Here is a 21905-nt window from a genome sequence, read left to right as displayed (position 1 = left end):
CAAGATAAAGTTAAACAATATTTATAACGTAAAATCAGTTGCATGTGTCATAGATTATTGCCTCTAGTGAGTTCACTTTTGGATAATTTAGCAGCATTCTCTCTGTGTTTTATGACAACTTCAGTGTAATATATTAACTGCATGGTATAACAAAGATCTTAGTGGTGTCGGCCTGCAAACCTCCCAAGAATGTCTTAACTCATAAACCTGACAAAAGCCTGTAACAGCTACTTATTTTCAGAGGTTAACTCAAAACAGTTTTATTGTTCTTGTGAACAGGCACTAGGTGATGACATGTAGAGACAAGGCAGAAGATAATAAGTAGTAAGATGTAACTACAAGCCAGATGATTTATGGGAATGAGGAATGAGTTTTTCATAGGGCGTGTTTTTTTTTTTTTTTTTTTCTTAAAGTTTGTAAGCAATCATAAATAATTGCACAAGTTTGATACTATGGTAATTTCAGTAAGATCTGAATATTCATACTTTTAATGGGCCAGTGCTGCCTAATATGTCCTGCTAATTGTAAGATTTTCTTTCCTTTTTCATGTCCAGGTACCCCAGAGTCGCTGGAGGAGAAGGAACGCCAGCTTTCCACCATGATCGGTCAACTGATTAACCTGAGGGAGCAGCTTCTCGCCGCCCACGATGAACAAAAAAAGATGGCCGCCTCACAGCTGGAGAAACAGAGACAACAGATGGAGTTGGCTAGGCAGCAGCAGGAGCAGGTAGGATGAGGTCTTAGTAGGTATTTGGTGGGAGATGCTGGTAAATTTTGAATTGAAGCAGCTGTTTTAAAGGAAAAAAAATTTTGTAGGTAGTTTATTGTACAAACCAGAGCTAAATTTATTGATTGGGTGAAATTACTTTATTGCATTTCTACATTGGGAATAACATGGTGTGTGGTACATAATAATTATAAATAAATAAACATTAGTTAATTAGTTAACTTGTCTTTATTCTATTACTTTTTGGATTGATGTAGTGCAACAATCAACTTTTTGTTGATGTTTTAATTTATTGAGGTGTACCTGTGAACACAGCTGTGGCTCAAAGCTTTGTAGAAGAAAACAGAAGTAAAGCTACTACAAGAAAGTGAAAAACCAGAGGACAAACTACACTCCAACAAATGGGATTTATCAGGCTAACATCTATGCACTTACACTTCTTATATACAAACAAGGACCTCATAAACAGGCTGCAGCATAGTTGAAAAAGAACCACGGAACTGGGTTTAGATACCGAAACTATGCTGAAACTATGATGATGTATTATGATGGAGAAATACACCTTTTAATGAAACAACAACAACAACAAAAACACCACTTTTACCCATTGCACTGAAATGATAAAGACCCAGGGGTCTCATAGAAAGCAGGAATATGTGTCACCATCAGAGTTAGCCAGTGCAAACTGCAGACTTCACCTGGTTTTACTTGAGATAAATCAGGTTCTATCTGCTTAATTTTTCTTCTTCTTTTCTTTGTTTTTTCATTTTATAAATATTGCGTAAAGAAAGCAGCGTGATAGGCGGTACAAATCCTTTGTGAGAATAAATTCTGATGTTACAAACATGTTATTTACACAGCTGAGCTCATGAACAATCAACAGTTTCTGTCTATAGTCATTTTAATTGATTTGGGGAAAAGAAAAGAAAATGTGAAAAATTTTGAGAAATTCAGAAAAATCCTGTTCATAGAAAAAAAAACTTCCCTGTTTTTATTTATTTTTTTAATCTTAATCCAATAGTTACTGGTTTTAGACCACTATGCCTTTTCCTCAGCTCATTGCAGCAATATTTAATTTAGAATACTGTCAACAACACACAGTCAAGTTTATTTGCTGTTTGCTTAGGATTTGATCAGCAGTTAAAGCCTTTGTATGCAAGTTTGTATTTTTTAAATATGTCTTTTTTTCATTCAACAAAAATTGTTGCCAACAGAAAGCTTGAACACTGAGTCCGGTATGTTTCATTAGTCCATCCATTGCTCACGTTTGCATTATAACTAAACAAAGAAAACCAAACATTTTCCCAAAATTTCCCCCCTTTTTTTTTTATTAAACTTTACCTCACAACAAAATCCGAAGAAAAGTTGAGACTTTTGGAGGTTAGAGTGGATGACGTTATGACAACTATTTGGCCATAATCTAAGTGGAATTTTGAGACACGTCCAAAGAATATTAAATCATATTTTCCTCATTGTTGAAGTGTTAATCATCCTGTGACCCCCCGATTAGTTTTGTGAATTCTTGTGTGGGTCTTAACACCGAAATTGGAAACCATTGGAAGTTAGTTTGGCTGGACTGGGATTTGCATGACAAACTGTTTGCTGACATTCCTTCTTCTCAAACGGAAGTTCTGCTTTTCTGTTTCTTCTTTCTACTGGATCTGCATGTCAGAGAGTGGCTTCTAAAGTTTTGGAAAAAAAAAAAATGTGTCTGCAGATGCAAATCTTCACGTCAGACTGAAATTACAAAAAAAAAAAAAAAAAAAAAAAAATAGAAGAAGAAGAGAAATGCCAGACAGAAGGAGAGACAGAGCCTGAGCAGAGAAGTGTTTAGGTGAGCTGCTCTTTGTTTTTGCCGTTTGTCGACACGTCACTTTAGGTCGGCATACGACAGGCTGTGTTTGGACAAGTCCACACCTCCCATCAAAACACATACCACCTTTCACAGCTTCACAAAGGAACAGGCAAGATGGGGAGAGTGAAAAGAAAGACGGATTCCAGTATCAGCCAGTCATTTGGCTGTTGAGACTTGATAGGATAATGCCCTACAGACAAACCCTGAGAAATCTGCCTTTAATGAAATATGACATGTGTGCAAATGGGGCGCCGCCTCCCATTCAGCAGCCTGTAATTACATTTCGGAATAAATATACTAAACGACTCCTCAAGAAAAAAAAAGAGAAGGCAGCAGTTTGACTTTTTCTCTCTCAAGATGAGTGGGAAAATATAAATGATATGCTGCCCCTTTAAGGATTTCAACTCCTCGCTCTGCTGTCCACCATGAGATGAGGCTTATGTTAACACTTTAACATAAGATTTTTGATAGTAGACAATTTTTCATCAGAGAGAATTGGGAGAAAAGATAGCTCACCATGTTAGTGTACAGTGGATCCAGAGGCATGCTGGGTGTCGTTGGTTGGTGTAGTAAACACGTCAGTCTCGCAGTGTTACTGTCAGTCGTGAGACACACTCAAGAATTTTCCAAACTACTAAACGTGTGAATTGGATGCATCATCCATCTCACTCGGCAGAGTCCCTTTAGAGATAATAATCTTAGGTCAAGCAGACATGTCAGCACAGTCCCACATCAGAATGTGAAGAAGCTACGTTGGTACGCGGCACAAAACACTGAAGATTCACAAAACTGGAAAATTTCCACACTTTCAGGGCCAAATTATATCACACCTAAGTTTTGCATTTATAAAACTGTCACATCTGCTTAAAAATAGTATAATTGTGACATTTTAAGGCTTCAAAAACACTTGATGCCTTTCTCTTTAAAAATTTAGAAAATTCTGAAAAAAAATTCTTTAAAATAAATGAAGTACAATTTGTCACAAATGGGATATTGTTTGAATTTTCTAATATTGTGCGACAACTGATCTTTTCCTATTTTGCTATCAGTTGATATCTGTTAGGGTTAGCCTTAAAAATGCAGAAACAAATGAATAAATAAATAAAAGTCCAATTGTTAAATAACTCCTAACAGGTTTGCATAATGTAGCCTTCATCATGCAAAACAAAGGCCAATGAAAAAGATTCCCATTGTTTTTTTTTTTTTTTGACTCAAGTATGTTTTAGAAACGTGTACGGAAGCTGAGAATGGCATGCTTAGAAAAATTTTAACATCAAGATTTTGAAAAACAAGTTAATTATCTCAATAACAAAGACTGTTTTCTGTCCTGTTTTCTGATAACAGGTTAATTGCTTCCTTTTAAAATAGTGATAAAAAAGAGGTCATTCTTTTTCTTTTAGTTTGGGAAAAACCCTGGAAGTCACAGGAAGCAAACATAACATATATACCTTAATTTCTGTTGCAGATTCTGACCAGTTGCAACAATTACAAGAGAAAAACTGGTGCTAACCGCTCATTTTCCAACTCACCTCGATCACATCGTGATCTTTAGAAAACAAAACTCATCTTACTGTGTGATAACCAGTTAGAGCAGGTGGTTATCTCAAGAAAAGCAAAGACCGATTTCTCGAGCTAAAGAGAACAATGAACTTTGTGCTGCTGAGGAAACAAAATAAGTAACAGTTAACAAGTGACCCAGTGATCTAACGATAACAGCATAGAAAAAAAGATAATTGCAGAAATGTCCGCTTTAGGCTTTCATACATGTGGATAAACTTATTGCTCATTTTCTTGCGAGGCTGGGCTGGACATGTACTGTCGTTCACTGCTAGTATACTTTTCCATTTTATCATGCTGCACTTGAAACATACTCGTCTTCACATCCAATTCTTAACAGTACAGCTCAGACTTTACTCGCTTCCTTTTAAAGGGCTCTTTCGCCCTGATCATGATCTTAAGTGGCATTTTAAAGTGTTTCCACTTTAATATATTTTTCCATTGAGAAATTTTACCCATTATTGATGCAGCGTTTTTTCTCATTCTCTGTGACTGTTTCTCTTCAACATTTTCCAGTAAAATGTTAGATTTTTTAAATATTAGATAAAATTCTTCCCAGGTCAGTTGCCACCATAAATCTAAAGGTTGTTTCTGACTACCACTCTGCAAATTTAAGAGAGAAATGATAAGAAAAATTATTATTTTGTAACAACACCATATTGTTACTAGGACACAAAGATAAACAACAACAACAAAAAATCACAATAATGTCAAATAGTTTCACTAAAAATGAACAAATAAATGTGTTTATTGGCATGTTCATGCTGTCTTTTTGTGTTCGTGCGTGCAGATTGCCAGGCAACAGCAGCAGCTTTTGCAGCAGCAGCACAAGATCAACATTCTCCAGCAGCAGATTCAGGTTAGTAGACAGTCTCACCTCCTCACTCTTCCTCACTTTATACTTGCTACTCCAACCTCCTACGGATACCCCTGACATCTCCCCACCGCAGCAGTTTCTTCTGCTTTGTCCATCCCTTCTTTTAGCTTTGTGTTATCGATCTTTCAGCATGGATAATCCAACTTTCCTCCAGCTCCATTATCAGTGTGTCATGTGTAATTGGAAAACAATAATAACACAAAGGGTCATGACCTTTCGTTTGCCAAGGTGCAACACCAGTAGCCAGCACAAACACGTACAATGGTACATGACAGTGACCCAGTAATTGCCCTGGTTATGGCTGGATTATTCACTGTTGCATTGATCACTCAGTGATCAATAATCCAGTTTCCCCTAGGCCCCTAGGCCCCCTCACACTCTTTCTCTCCCCTCGTCTATTTATCAGAATGTGTTTCACACTCATCATTTAAACATGCACCACACTCATTGTTTTCTAATGCAGAGTAAAAGAAGTACATGCTGAGGTACATGTTGCAGTTTTTCAGCCTGACAAGCAAATATAGATGACTGACATGCCATGCATCCAGCTGCTCCTTCGTTCTTGCCGTATTCAACCGGCTTTTTTGCTCTTTATTTCTCGTTTTATTTGTCTTCTTCCTCTTTTTCCTACACCTGTTTCATTTAACCACCTGATGTACTGAGATTCATGATCCATGCACTGTATATACATACAGACTTACCCAGAAATTGCCACCAGCTGTGAGCCACATGCTGGCAAATTTGTGCGCTGTGGCTGAGAGTCATGTGGGAATTTAAACAGTTTTGTATTTGATCAGTTCATTTATAATTGTTTTTTTAAGAGATTGGACTGCTGCTAAATGAAATCAGCTCAGGAGACAATCTACACCCACTTGTTACCCTGTTTACCCCCCATTGTTCCAGAGCTTTGGATCTCCCTGCGGTCCTGAGGTGTGATGTGGTTAATAAGGAGGCTTGTAAACCCCTTCTTCTTCTGTTTTCTATTTTTTTTTTTTTTTTAACAAGACCTCCCTCTTGGATCTTAATAAAGCTTGGATCGGACTTCATTAGGCCTCTTAGCCCCAGGGGAGAGCAAGACCATAAAAACCAGCTCCTACTTGGATCCTCTTCCACGCTGTGAAGCGATGGATACTGTGTCATGTTTGGTTTTAAGGTTGAAGGGATGTGCATAAAATAACTTTCGAGAGCAGCTTGTTATCAAGGGAAGAGCTTTGGAAACACCATCAGTTGTAAATACATATGAAAATCTAACCCAGGGTAACGCTTGTTTTACACTTATTTTCTATGTTGCATTTAAGTCAGAATGTCCACAATTATTTGCAATTGCAACTTAATAAAATTGCAGAATTATATGTAAAAAAAAAACAAAAAAAAACAAAAAAAAAAACTGCATGGCCACCATAACTTCTGGTCATTTAAGTAATTTACTAAACAATAGCATGTCTTGGTAAACAAACCAAACTTAGCAAGAAACATATGGTATATTTACTGTACAGAGGTTTAGGATTGTTATGGCTAAGCTCCAGGTTTAGTCACTTGGGTACAGGGCTGTTTACACTGTGTCAGATGTGTGTTGGCCTCAAACACACAGGCAGTGCTACACCGGTCTGTTTCCACTTATCAATTCCAGACCTGAGCTTCTCTCAGGCCAATACTCCAAGGAGCTGACCAAATGCTACTGTTTCAGCTGAGAAGAATAGGCCTCAGTGTAGCGAAACCACCTTTTTAGAAGTGCCAGTTGTTGTTCTCATCTTAGTTTGATATGCCAAATGTTGTCCAGATGGAACAAATAAGAAATCAAAACAAAGTTTCTGCCAAAAAAGTGGGAAAGAGTTTTCAGCTTCATGCTGTGAAGTTTTCTGCAGACAGACGTTCTTATTGTTTGCATCAATACAGCAGATACATATAATCAAAGTTCAGTGTTTTATTAGTATTACTTAATTAAAAAACAAAGAAGAAAGTATTACTTAATATCTGGAATAGTGAAGTAAGATCAGCACTCACAGTAGTTGATTTCTAAACGAAGGCAATAAAATCCCACCAGAAGCCCATTTTTGTGTTTCAGCATCTTTCTTCTCTTGCTTTACTCTCTAGATGGTGTCAGTATGTTTGTCAGCTACTATGGTGGGGGAGCATAGTTCAAAGTGACCCAGGTTTCCTGTCATGTGGTTTTAAATGGTGTGCGGAGCCAGTGGGGGATGTCCAGGGGTTAAAGAAATGCTTCCGACGGCCTCATTCTGATAGATGTAGTTACGCAAACACACATATATACATGCACACACAAGACTGTAAAGACATGCAGCGAGCAACCAATATAAACAGATAAAATGTGCATACTTGAATTTTAGGTTCACACACACACATGCACATATATATATGTACTCACACAATAGCAAACAGCAACACAGGGATCTAACATTAGCTTAAAGAAGAGTCACTTGACATTAATGGATAATCACACACATATGGACAGTTTGTGCATTACTCTGACACAAACACACAAGCGCAAACCCACAAGCATGTGTACGTACAAAAAAATGCATACACACTTGTGGAAAAACTTCTATACAGGCGCATACACACATGCGCGCACACATGCATGCACACAGGCAGGGGCAGCGGGCCCTTTGTGTGCCGTAAGCCGAGCGGCCCAGCCCAGCCTGGTGGCTGACAGGCATGTGTCTTTGTTAAGTCAGATCTTATAATGGCTCTCATATGTGGACCATTTCCTTCAGGCCCACAAAGGCGCAGGCCCTAACCACACCGCCCAGGCCCTAGCTAACGGGCTAATTAATGGCTGCAAAGCCGCACTTCTCCTCCTCCTCCTCCTCCCTCTTTCTGTTCTTCATTTATAACTTCGCTGTCTTCTCCTTTACGCATCCTCCTCCTTTTCTGTGTTTGGGCTCTTATCCCCCAATTGTTGTTCTCATACAGTTTATATTGTTGTTCTGTTATTTCCTATTCCATGATTTAAGTATGCTGACCTCCTTCTGTTTTGGCTGTTTACATTATGATTGATTTAAGTGACTTCAGCTAACATGCTGCATCTTAAACTTTGGATGCAGTACTAGCAGCTGGTGGTGACTAAATAAGTTTTAAAAGTTATTTTTAATTTATTCTTAACCTGTTCTCTCTAATTCTGTTGTTGCACTGTCTGAATCAGTGCCAGGAATGTTTCCTCCTGTCAGGATGCTATCTCAACGCAGACACAAGCACACGATCTACATACTCACATAAGGACTATTGAGCAAGCAAAAGGCTGTTAGATGGATAGGCAGTTCCTACGTCAGCACATACAGCTTCAGACACAATAACTTGGAAAGCAATGGAGTGCCCATAATGTTGATTGGGTTTGCTGGCCGTGGAAAATGGCTGACTCCTGACTTTGCAATGGCCCTCCCTCCACTCCATTAACCTGCATGTTAGTTAGCCTAAAAAGAAATGCTATAAGCAGCAAAAGGTAATACACCTAATCTTTCACCTAAAATTAGTCATTATTATGTAAACATTATGCTATTATGCTACATGGGCATAGCAAGACAGTGAAATAATGACTGTAATAATGCTATTTTTCACTAATAATACAGTGACCCTACAAATACCTTTAAGTAAACTGTGTACAAACCAACAAGACAATCTCATATTTACACATCCCTAATAGGTGTAGCTACCTCAGCCTTTCTCACCAGGCTTCTCTAAGCCAAGTATCATTGCCTTCTGTGGGTAGGAAGATGTTTGAATTTAGTGTTATCCTTTAAAGTCAGTCCAACGTAGGGTTGGCATGATACTAAAATTCCAAACTCAATACTGATACCAAGGATGGTCTTTGATATTCTATACCAGTTTCAATTCTGTACAGGGGGGGGGGACTTAAAAAACAAAATCAAAACAGTTGCCTAAAACAAAAGTCACTAGAGGGGTCTGAAAACTTGCTAAATATTTCGAGAATTTCTTTCAGTGAACCAGCAGACAACACAGTAACATTAAGGTCACAGTACCAATGCTAATTAATATCTAGCTGAATTTTACTATTGATTAGTATCTAAAAAAACTGATTTTTTGACAACACTTGTCCAACATATGGAGGAAGGAGAGAAGCATTAGCTGAAAATATTGTAAATATAGTGTATGCCTGACCTGAAACAGTGAAATAACTGTAAATATTTCAGTTGAAGTCATTGAAGGCCTCAGACAGAGCTATCAGACAGTCCTTGCAGAAAAGTGCTGTTGACCCTTTTTGTTAACATTAATACCACCAGACTCCTTTGACAAAAACAATTTGACCTTGCAGAACAAGTTTCTGCTCCATCCTGGTCTACTTGTGTCCACATAAACATGTCATAACACTTAGTCACACAATAACATGTACAACACTAATGTGTCGGGGCAGCAGTGAACTGTAGCAGATGGATGAAATAACTGTTTTGTTAAAGAAGTATAGTGGCTTCAAATTAGACATTCAGGTATAAACCTAATCAGATAGATAGATAGATGGATGGATGGATGGATGGATGGATGGATGGATGGATGGATGGATGGATGGATGGATGAGACATGAGTATGTCTTTCTTTTTTCTTTCTCTAGCTCAACCTTAAAGGGACCAGGCTGTTCTTTTAACACAAAGCAGTAAACAGCACAATGTCTCTGCACAATGAGACATAACTTACAGAAACAGTCAACTTTAAAAAAAACTATATATATGGGAATCTGTAACCTAGTTCTAAGACAGGCCTGTAAAAAGGTGTCAACTTTAAAATAAATAGAGGTAGCAATAAATATCATAAAAATGACATATAATGTGTATGATAACTTTACATTACCATTGAATCCAGTGATTAGCACTCTTTGGTTGTGGTTCTCTCACACGATAACATGACATGACACAGCCTCTCCCATTTAGTAGTTTCTGCTGAGTCTGCGTCGAACTGCCTCATGTGTCTTTCCTTTAGATTTCAGATGATTCAGCAATATGCCCGTAAAAAAAAAAAAAACAAAAAACAAAAAACATGCAGTACTTTTTGTGAGCAGGTCTATCTTAATGAAAGCCACTGTTTTGTTTGTTTGTTTGTTTTTTCAACTCAACTGCTTGGTTTAAATGTCGTTCATATTCAAAAACAGAGAAAATCACAATCAAAGGAAAGCATCAATAGATAATGTTTGACACAACCTTATGAACTTTTGTGAGACTGTTAGCTTAAACAAGGTACAACTTGTAAAGAAAACAACTGATAACCACTTACATTATACTGATATCAAGTACCATCCTGCACTAGAAACAAATGTATTATTGTCACCATGTATTATTGACAGTGTTTTTTAATTATGATTTATGCCAAACGTCTGGATATTTTGTGAAGCTGGTGAATGCTGTACCTGTGCAGATTTGCACATTCCTACCTGAAATGAAGTGATGAACAAAATCAGGCTCATACAAATACACGTGTGTGCATACCTGGCAGATAATGATATAATTTTCTTTTTTTTCTCTCCTCAATCACATCGACATTAAGACGCACAACATACATCCTCATTGCCCCCTAACCTCACTGACCTCACACAAGAGGACCATTAATTCTGAGTGTGTGTCTGCATGTGTACACATGTTCCTTGTTGCCAAGGTGTGTATGTCGATGTGTCTGGTGAGCAGTTAGGAGGAAGGGGACCTTGTGTTTTCTTAGGGGCTGAGCAGAGGGGGCCCCTGCAGCACCACCTTCCCCCCTCCATTCATCGAGCTTGCCCCCCTCCCCTTGGTAAAAGGAGATCTTTGTGTGTTTGCGCTGGTGAAGCAGCCCCAGTCAGTCCCAGTGTTCCCAAAGGAACACAATGAATGGGAGCATTTTGTCCCTCTCTCTATAACCTCCACCCCCCACTTCTCTCCTCTTCTCCTTCTTCTTTTTTTTCTATAGTCCTTCGGACACACAGACTTGTTTTTCTTCTCTCTTTATTCTCTTTTCTTCATGTCACAAGACGAGGGACCTCTTGTCTCTGTGTGAGTGTTTGCAAGTATGGGAATGCTTCTAAAAGTGCCTCCAACTAGCAGTGTGTAATGTTTGTGTGCATTTGTGTGTTAGCTGAGGCTTTTTAAAGAGTGTGACCTAAACAACATTGTCTGAAGAGCCAGTCAGGTGATGAACACATGTATCTCCACACAAAGGCAACTGCTGACAGTACTGATGCACATCATCACTCATACGCAACCTTATTATAACCTTTATCCTGAGACCTAAAAAGTATGTCTTACTTTATATTTTCAAGGTGTAAATCTGACTGGTTCTTATAAAGACATTCGGACTAGACGGGACCACACATGCACAGGCACAGGCAGACTTTCAGCTGCTTGCAATATTTTTTTGATGAGCCACAACCTAATTTTAGAGTTAAATAATTTGAATTTATAAAATAGTTCTTTGACACTCCCAATTTAACGATGTGACATGCTTGAAAAATAAAGCGTGAAGGTAAGGACGATGTTGATAGGGATGAGGAGGGAGACAAATATAAAGACTAGGTTGAAACAAGCATTTAAATGCATTGCCCCTGGGTATAACTGTGAGGTTTACTATTTTCTTGAGTTCTTTAGTTTGCTTTTCTTTTAGCTTGTAGATTAAAATGGATTTTTTCATACCAAGTGCTTTACATAATTTATGAAAAAGTGACATTGCGGTCCATTAATTTTCTGTTGGTTCTCTTATTAATTAGTTAATCATTTTACTGCTTCAACAGACACAAACAAGTCAAGTACGGTCCCATCATCTGGCTCTATCTCTCCATTTAGTCATGCTCTTTAAACCTCCCTACTACTAACCCTTTAACCCTCCCTCACACACCATAAAAATCCCAGAAGACAGTCATCTTATTCAACTAATTCTGCGATGTAACTCTGCTTCACCAAAGCAGAGCCATAGTGGGATCACGCAACATGCTGACTGTAGAAGTCTGAGCTCTCATGATGAACTGTCCCAGGAGGTCAATGTGGGGGGTGTGGGGCTGCAGTATGGTTAATGAACTAGTAGTAAAGGAGATGAATACACAAACGGCACTGAAATGAGGGTAGAAATGAAAAAGAGCTTGGGAACAGAGACTGTATGTCTTAAGTTATAAAAGATGAAAGAAAAGAGAAAAACTGAGACAAAACCCAAATAGAGTTTCAGAGAATATTTAAAGTGACATAAAGAACTAAGAAAAATGTAGATACAGAAAAAAGACAAAGACTAAATGAAGCTTGAAGACCTGAGCAATAAAAAAAATTAAGTAAGTTCAAAGTAAGTGACTGAAAAACTAAAGCTGGGTACACACATAAGGGTTTTCTAAGTCTGAAGAGATATTTTATCTGCTCAAGACCCCACACATGAAGTGTGTGGGATTCTATCTAGCAGATCTAGAATATAGCCAGAAGTCTCGCGTGATCAAATGTGATCTAACAAAAACAAAGAAGAAGAACCATGGCAACAACTGGAGAACACAACACTCAGCATGGCAGTGGACATACATGGCGAAGTAATGATGGTGGTCTTGCAACTATATTTAACAAAAAAATCTCAAACTAAAAAATAAATAAATAACAGACTGGAGACAGCGTGAACACAGACTTTATATCCCTCCTTGCTCCCCAGGCAGCTCGCTCTCTGATTGGCTATGTTCCATTCCACGTCCCAATTCACAGAGTCACACCTCAGGAGTGGTCATCTATCTATCTGTCTGTTTGTATATTATGCATTTTTTAGGTTATGTGCTCATTAAGCTAATATAAGTTACCCTCCCATCTTTGTGTCTGGTTGTGTCTCTCAGGTCCAGGGTCACATGCCTCCTCTGATGATCCCCGTGTTTCCACACGATCAGCGGTCTCTGGCTGCAGCCGCTGCTGCACAACAAGGCTTCCTCTTCCCACCCGGCATGTCCTACAAGCCAGGTATCCTTATGCACTTTCTCACACAAAAAGTGGGATCCGAATCTAAGTTAATGAGGTGTGTCAGGTGAAGAATGTTCTGGAAATGAGCGGGGAGATTTACAAGCCCTGGTTGTTCACTCCAGGATCAATGCATTGGACACAGTGAGAACTGGAATGTCTCTTTCATGGCACACTGAAAGCAAGTCAGTTGCACTGCACATCTGCAACATGGAATTTCACACATTTTCACTCACAGTCTCACACACATGCATGCATACTGTTTCTCTTGAGCATTTTCTCCTCGTACACATGGAGCGAGCAGTGTCCACAAACAGATGATGCTGACAGACAAATCACTCACACTTTCAAAAATGCACATTAAAGAAGTTATATATACTGGATGTTCTTTTGGTAGTCCACATGGACTGTAACAGGTTTAACCAATATTTTGAAACCACGCCTAAAGAGCGATACACAATGCACAGTCTTCTTATTTCAGGATCTCTGCACCACTTGCTTTCTCTGTCTCCCTGTCCTTCACACATTCCTCACTCCCATGCATTCATCCAGGTGCTTGCCTGACACAGGGCAGCACCGAGCCTACATACTTAATACAGACTGATCTATATCTAATCCTTCAGCACCAGCACACACTACCTCAAGTCAGCAAAGAGAAGCAGAAAAATACAGAAAGGAGTTAAAAAGCCATGATCAACCCTTTCTTTTGACTTCACTCTGTTTTAAACAGAGACCTGTACATGAAAAGCCTTTTAAGGACAAACAGTGGGGGTTATACACGGTGCTTGTGCATTACTTTGTGAGTGCATCCAATTGAGCGAGCTCTGCTCGGCCTGGTCTCTAAAACTTCTGTGCACCAGCAGTGACTGTTATTAACCTTTGAGTAAAACGTTTGTGACCCCCTCATGTTTCATATGGGGTGAATAAAAACGTAAGAGTAAACAAGGAAGGAGACAAAGAGAGAGCAGCTGGTTGAAGGTAAAGAGCAGGTTTGTTCTTGTGCTGAACTCTGCCTCCACCTCGCTCTGTAATGTGTGTTGTTTTGGTTCACCAGGTGAGAATTACCCAATGCAGTTCATTCCATCGACAATGGCAGCTGCAGCGGCGTCTGGACTCAGCCCATTACAACTACAGGTAAGAGGAAAACACCTTTACACTTAAGCAAACCCAAATTTAAGTACAAGGTTTATTAAGCTTGTTATAAAGCATGAAATATCTTCTTTTTTCTAGACAAAAAAAACAACTAAAAAGTAAAGTACAAGTAAAACTGCTCAAAAAAGTGATTGAAGAATCTCTGAAAGTTAAAAGATTAGTCACTGAAAAAAAGAGATTGTTTGACAATGAAATGGTGACAAGTAAAGGTGTGGAGGTTTGTGGGTGTGTGTCATGTGTTAGATTTGCTTCAGTTCAGCCTGAATGCACCCAAGGCTAAACCTGACTTTTTTTCTTTTTTGTTTGTAAATGCATTTGTAAAACCTTTTCTGGTGTAGTAACAAACCTTTAGATCAGGGATCTTCTCTTCTCTTCTGCAAGGTTTCAATGTGTCCCTATTCCAACATACCTGAGCCCTGGCACCTGACACCCAATGATGCTCATTTATCAACAGCTAAAATCTTTGTTTGTTCTAAATTCAGGGAAAGTATAAACACTGGTCATGAACACCCATTCGCTTGAATGATCATTTAAAAGATTACAAGCCTAGAATTCAAATCAACATATGATTTTCCTCACTGAAAGGGTCTGTAATGACTCCAGGCTGCTGCACACTCGAGAACACAACAGTGTTTGAACCCATACCTAATGCATGAAACCTTTAATCATTGGCATGAAATGTTGAGGTTAAGGCTATTGTGAAACTCGTTGAGCGTCTGATTAACTTTTCATGGGAAGAGCCTATGGCAACAGCTGCAATAAAAAAAGAGTGGAACTTGGTATTTTTCATGAAAAGTCATAACCATCATAACACTGTGAAATGCTGCAGTCAGTAGGTTAAAGTTCAACAGAGCAGACAAAACATCATGCTTTTATGCGTAACTGGCCAATATTCTAAGCTGTAGTATGTTTGCAATGCATAGTATTTTCATATATATAAAGAGTGGGAAAATAAAGCTGGAGCAGACCCAACATGCATGATTTGGCTCAGGCTCCAGGCTTTCTTCCTACTTTTGAATTTTAACTAGAGTTACAGTAACTTTTTTTAAATAGCAAAACATGACACACTGGTTAAAGATGAAGCACAGCCAATTGACGCTAACATGCTAGGCTGCTTTATCTGCTGCCTGTCAGCTGTGTCAGACAAAAGCTGTTATGATGAATCACAGAGGAATTCCGCCCCACCAGCACAACACCTGGCTTGGGCAATTCATCAAATATTTTATTGCTGCTTGACACCTGTGGTTTGAGAATAGCACATATCCATAATTGTTATCACAGAACATGTTTGAAAAGAAAAGGAAAAAATAGGGAAATAGAAAATAGGAAAGATGAATGAAATCCTAACTCCCTGAACGCGGTTTGGAATTTCACAGTATGACCCCGTCACCCTTCCTGATGCACCTACTATCAGCTAAAAGGACAAAAGCCCTCAAAGGCTTTTTCACTTTCAAACAATGTTGCTTCATCATGTCAGTCATTACCATAGCATGGCTTTTAGATGTTACAAGAATCTTTATCTCAGTTTATTCAATTTGTATTGTGGTTCTCACTTATCGAAACCCTCATTAGCTGCTATTGACTTAGCAAAGCGCCTTGCTTCGCTGAGGGGGGTTGGAGCCTCCTGTCTCCACTCCTGGCTTTGAAATGATCAAAAGAGCTGCACGGTGAGCGAGAGGTAAGAGGACAAATGATGTCAGAAACGCAAACTCTTTCACATTCAAACGCTGCCTGAGACGTGCATAGAGAATGGAGAGGCAGCGCGGAACCTGAATGAAAGAGGAAGTTTCTTATCAAGGCATTAGCATAGAGAAGGAGACAGGGAAAATGAGTGAGACAGAGCATTGGGAAGTGTGGTATTTCATTTTGCGAGATAGAGGCACTGGTTTTCAGCATGTTTAGACGTTGTGTATACAATAATGGTAATGCCAAAATCAATCATGATTTGGTTTGGGGGAGCAGAACCTTTAACACAGATGTAGTAAAAACACCTGCACACTGTTGTGGGATTCATTATTATTTACACATGGGGTGAGTTTGTTTGCATGCCATACAAGCGGTCTCATATGAGAGTGTTTTTCTTCTGTTTTGGACACAAATTTAGGCTTTACTTGAAAAATTTATTTGCTATGTGTTTTCTACTTCTCCCAACTGAGAGTCTGACAGACCCTGGTGCATCTCATCTTATCTGTTTAGGCCCCAGAGAACTGGAGTTTAACACCTGTGTCCTATAGCTTTTGCAAGAAAACAAAGCAGACAATCATTAGGAGTACCTTTAAGAAAACAAACTAAGGAAATCATTTAATTACACTCATTTAATAAAAACAGTCCTAGCAACAAATATACACAAATGTAGCTTGATGATAAAACCCGCAGTAGAACAAAGTGATCATATAATTTGACATTTTCAACCTCACACACGCAGATGGAAGTCAAATTTCTCTTCTTTGTGAACTCAAACTGGCCTCTGTGCTCTGCACATGCTCCTCAGTTCCTTTTCAGGATTAGACCACAGAAGTAAGAGAAGCTGTCTCAGAAGAAGTAGAAAAAGTAGATGAAGAAGAAAAGAATAATAATAAAAGTAACAAGTAAACCAGAAAAATATCAACACAAACAGGATGAAAGGGGTAATATCAACTACTATCATTGTGAAATTAAACATAAATTTAGTCAATATATCCATTCTCTTCCCATGCCAAGACAAGGAAAACGGTTGGTTAACAATGTCTATTTGCATCAACTGAACCATTCTTTTTAACTGATGCTTCAGCTTATTCAATTTTTGCGACTGAGATGTTTCACACAACTTTGACATCCCTAATATTAATATGACAATCTTATGAACAAATCTAATGGTCTTGTTTGATTAAATGCTCTCACTTCTTAGTTTTAGATGCACCTCAGTATGCAATTAGCCTATTAAAATGTCTATACATAGACAGTGATACCATGTTAGCTATATCAGCAGTCCCCTCTGATAATATACATCCTGTGGCCAAGTATTTATCAGCTGGTATAAAACTGAATTATTGTCAGACCTCCACTTAGTATAGGATAGACAGATGTTGTAGCCAGACTCCTCCAGATGTTTCAAAGCTATGCCCTGTAGCTGTCTACAAGACAACTGGCCAGCACCAAATGCTCATTAAGTGGCCTATAGAAAGAAAAGAGTCTGAGGCAGTGAACAAAAACCTGTTGCCACAGAAAGTTTACCATTTCTTTGTTTTGCTAGAAAAAGACATTAAGAGTTCAGAAAATAAAGTTTTATACATTAACTCCTTGGTTAGTTTATTAACTTAAGGAAACTAAATCAAATCAAACGCAGCATAGCTGAGATATTTGGCTGGAGCTGCCATGCTGCGCTTGACCCATCATGACCTGAAACAACAATTTTGATAGTGCAAATGTTGTGCTATTGGCGTGGGAACTTGATCTGGCCAATTGTTTCCAGAGCCTCGCAGTAGACCCCTTCACAAACAGTGGATTTCTGCTGAAGAAAGACCCCCTTTGTGTGCAGCTAATGCACGGGAAATACAGTTGCTTAGCAGACATTCTTGTTGAAATCATATGACATCCTTCACTGTCTCTGTGCTCAGCTCATTTCTGTTTCAGTGTCTGAAGCACAAAAACAAAAGCAAAGAGCACACTTTTGTCCTCTTGAGTAACGATTTTGATGCGTTTAGCAGCATATGCCAATTGAGTCTTAATTGTTATATCCCTAATGCTGTAAGGACAGTTAAGGTACATCTGTTAAATAGAAAACCACAGAAAATGGCATAATGATTGTCTTAATGTAGGCTGACTCTATGTATGTCTCTTTGGATACTTGTGGGGTAACATTTAGTCTCTCTTCTCAGTACAGGCCAGCTGATCCATTTCAACTTCTCCTCCCACCATAAACCTGCTGAAAAAGAAAAAACCTAATTTGTTTTGAGCACTCTTGAAATCAATAGCAGCCCGACACAAATACAAACAATGAAGGAAGCTGACTTCAGTGCAGCAGAATAGACCTATAGCACCTTCTCACTGCTTTCTTTCAGTTTAAAAACAAAGTTGGCTGGAAAATCGTCTGATAATCACAAAGGTCAGAAATGACACATTTTAGTGAGATTAGCACTAAAGGCCAGTCAGACATTTTGGACAGCTGAGGTTCAGTTTAAAACCCTCTTTGTCAATTTGTAATTTAGGAAATTGCTTCATTGTCTTCCCTTGAGAGTTGATTGCATGGCAAAAGCTCCAGTCTGTGTTGTTTACGATGCACATTAGCCAGTCAACAATCAATTGCTGAGCATCTTGCAGAAACCAAGAAAAACTAAGAAAAAAGCTTTTATCGTCAGCCTGTTGTTTGTTCAACAGTTCTCTCCTCTTATTGTTGACAGAATTGCTGCTACCAGCACAGGAGTGGCGGGTGTGTCTGCAGAAAATACCCTGAGTGTGTGCGTTTGTGCAGATGTGGGGGAGTGTGTGAGAGCCTAACTGTGTATTTTACCTCAAAGACTCATGTGTCAACCCGAGCCCCTGTTCCTTCACAGCTTTAAGAATATCAGGCATCACCAGAAGTAACTCTGTGGTCGACTTGATTGACGCGAGAGGCCTCACCACCAGCCATTCAAGGCACATTCTAACAGGGGTCTCATATCGCCAGGGGTTGGCCCGAGAGCTCCTGGTACCTTCCAAGGAAAATAAGCGGCGTGACATCAGGGCTTTGTTTCAGTGGCGAGGCCCCTTCTGTTTGTGTTTAATATCGCTCAGAAAGAAGTGGAAAGAGGGCCAGCCAATTTCTCTGGCCCCGACTGCTGAGCCTGGCGCTTTGGCGGTGAAGCGACGGTGGTCTCGTGTGTCTGCAGCTCACAAACCTCTCTCTCTAACTCTTTTTCTCCATGGCGCTTTCTTTGCTGTTGGATCTCTGGTCCCAGGAGACCTCGCAGTTTTGACTACGGGGAAATCAGATCTCACAACACTGGGGGCCACTTTAGGTTAAAGGGCCAGAGAGAAAAACAGAGATGGAGATGGCAGGGAAGATATGAAGAATCATTTCTGGAACAAAACTAAGAGAGTTAAAGGGAGATCAAAAACGCAGTGAGTGAAACAAAGACAGGCATTTGGAGAGAAGGGGAGCGTATGGATGAGGTGAGAGTAACAAAAAGTGAGAGGAAAGCAGAAAAGAAAGAGAAGAGGGAATTTACTGAGGGCCAGCTACGTCTGGGTGGTTTTCCTGAAGACAGGCTCTTTGATACTCCAGCACTCACACTCCAATGCATTCAGACAGGGGTTGACAGTGGTTTCAGGCAGCGGTTTGTCTGGCCAGCGAGCTTTGATTTAGAAGACCCTGGACTCTGGGTCGAGTATGTGACTCTTTGATTTTTGTTAAGTACTTTGGATGAAAAGTCAGTACCTTTTTGCTTTCATTCTTTTTAGTGTGTTTGTCTAAATCAAATACTTAAACTTTCCACGTGTTTCTCTTTACTTTTGTTCTGTTATTTTTATGCTATTTTCAATTTTGTTTAGTTGGATTACATGTCCAAGTATGTATAGTATGATTAGCCTACACTTATTTGAAAGTGACTGATATTTCCTTTGATTTAATGTTGCTTAAAATGCTTAACTCTTTTTTTAGTAACCAGATCTGTCTTGAGTTCTTTTTTAAGACTTTTACTTTTGTTTCAAATTCTAATCAAGTTTAACTGTATCTGTCACCATTTATGGTTATAGCTCTATTTAGAAAGACAAGATTTAAGGTTAAATACTTAGGATCACAAAAACTTGATGATGCTGTTTCTAATAGAAACCTACTTTATAAATAAAAGGGGAAAAAAATAACTTTTGCATAGAATATAAATGTGTGTTATCCTCACTAGCTGCACTAGTCCTTAGAAATGAATGCTAAGAGTAATCAAGATGCAATGTGGATGAACCCAGCAGGCGCACTATAGAGGCTAGTGATAAGGGGGGGTGGGGGCCTTGATTCAATGGTTTCAAATACCATTTTATAATATGCGGTTCTTGTTTTATTATATAACATATGTTTACATGTTTACATCCTGTAAATCATGAAGTTCTGTATAGTCTTAGTTTGCTGGAGGAATCTGCCCATTAGCAACGTAGAACATTATAAGTATGTGAATTTTCACACCAATAATAGAGACAGCTACCAACATGATTACAACACAAGTATATTCTTGGTTTTACCTTATAAATGCTGCATATTGAACTTGGCTCATCCTTCACTTCTCATCAGGGAAACACTACTTTGTATGCACCTTTCAAGTAGGAAGTTGAAACCCAAAGTCACATCATTTTCATGATGAAAAAACTTTTGTATATATCGTGTAACCTTTCTTTTTTTTTGTTTGTTTGTTCAAAAACCTTACCTGTGTCAATATCTAGAAAATCTAACTTTAGGATCCCCCCCCACCCCAGCAATTTTCTCTCAATGCTTTTTAATTCATAGGAACTGAAGACGGAGAAAGTGTGAAAAATTTGGTCCAGAATTTTTCTGCAATTATAGTTGACATGAGCAGCAAAATATTTTATGAATGTAAAGAGTTTTTACAGCCAAAACATAGCAAAATGAACACAAGTAGGAGAAATACATGCAACCGGCTGGGCTTCAACAGAGAAATGCACCACTACACGGTTCATTCGGGTCATATAACATGACTGAGAAAGATAACTTTGGTACGAGTCATTGTGTTAAACATTCTGCTTTGTTTAGTAAGTTTCCAATTTTGTTTATTACAATACACATACAAGATTCAAAAGCATCTGTTTTTATTTTCTGGTTTTATTTCTGGTTGGTAATAGATGTGCAAGCTGCTCTCAGCATCTGTTGAAAGAATAAGTGTCAGAGATGGATTGTAGATCATCTAAACTAAAAATGTTCTTCTGAGAAAACCTTCCTGATAAATACCTCAAACAATTCTCCCACACATACATTTGTTTTCATATGAGTTTGTGTTCCTTTGGCTCAGACATGCACCCATCAAACCTCAGAAGATGCAAAGAAAGAGGGAGGAGATAAAAAAAAGACAACAGGATCATGGTTGTGTGTGTGTGTGTGTGTGTGAGGAAGAAAAAGAGAGGAGAGAGGATGAAAGAGGAAAGCCACTGACTAGCTTCTGGCGAGTGATGTTAATAGCCTGTCGGTTTTGCTGGTTTCTTCTCTTTTTTTTCAGCAGCTGTATGCTGCACAGCTGGCAAGCATGCAGATCTCACCAGGAGCCAAGATGGGTCCCCTCCCACAGGCTCCCAACTCCTCCGGTCCTCTTTCTCCTTCCACTCTCAAGAGCGAGAAAAGAGCATCCAGTCCTGTCACTCAGATTAAGGTAAGTGCATTGCTGCAAATGTTGTTAAATGGTTTATGTTGAAAGGCAATTAAATGATTCAACAGGATACACAAGGGTAAGGGGTTAACTGGGTTACAAGATGATCTGTTTTAACAAGAAATAGTCAGTAGTCCTTCAATATTTCTCCTGTAAGGAAAAACAGTGTATTAACACGTGCAAAGACAAGAAAAAAAGACAACATCCTAAAGGAAAGAGTGAGTTCAGAAATGGTGTGATGGGAAAATGCTTAAAATGATGATCATCAAGAGTCAAAGTGAGAGGCTGGAAATTTGGAGTTTGTTGAAACAGTGCAGTGCGCATGGCCCTGTACTCTTCACCGTCAATTAGTAACAGCTTATTTAATAGTCACACACTGATACACACACACATGCACACACTGACACTGGCGCAGGCTGCTGTTTGGCAGGAGCCCAGACCCCTTCACTGGAGAGAGCGTACGCCTCATCTTTACTCAACAACGAGGCAGTAATGGGAAGCACGTGTG

The 21905-nt window shown here is 39.0% G+C and overlaps 1 protein-coding gene across 3 annotated transcripts in view; it reads left to right on the top strand.

Moving 5' to 3' along the window:
- LOC121647935 (transcription factor SOX-6-like) overlaps positions 1-21905 on the top strand; it is a 101229-nt gene that overhangs the window by 60658 nt on the left and 18666 nt on the right. For all 3 annotated transcript variants that reach the window (XM_041997763.1, XM_041997762.1, XM_041997764.1), the window contains 5 exons: positions 555-727; positions 4930-4998; positions 12806-12926; positions 13978-14057; positions 21251-21400. In XM_041997763.1, the coding sequence (XP_041853697.1) occupies positions 555-727; positions 4930-4998; positions 12806-12926; positions 13978-14057; positions 21251-21400 (593 nt within the window). The remainder of the gene's footprint in view (positions 1-554; positions 728-4929; positions 4999-12805; positions 12927-13977; positions 14058-21250; positions 21401-21905) is intronic.

This window comes from Melanotaenia boesemani, chromosome 10, assembly GCF_017639745.1.
Source record: "Melanotaenia boesemani isolate fMelBoe1 chromosome 10, fMelBoe1.pri, whole genome shotgun sequence".
NCBI lineage: Eukaryota > Metazoa > Chordata > Actinopteri > Atheriniformes > Melanotaeniidae > Melanotaenia > Melanotaenia boesemani.
The sequence above is the reverse complement of the archived record's forward strand: the minus strand, read 5'-3'. Positions and strand labels throughout refer to the sequence as shown.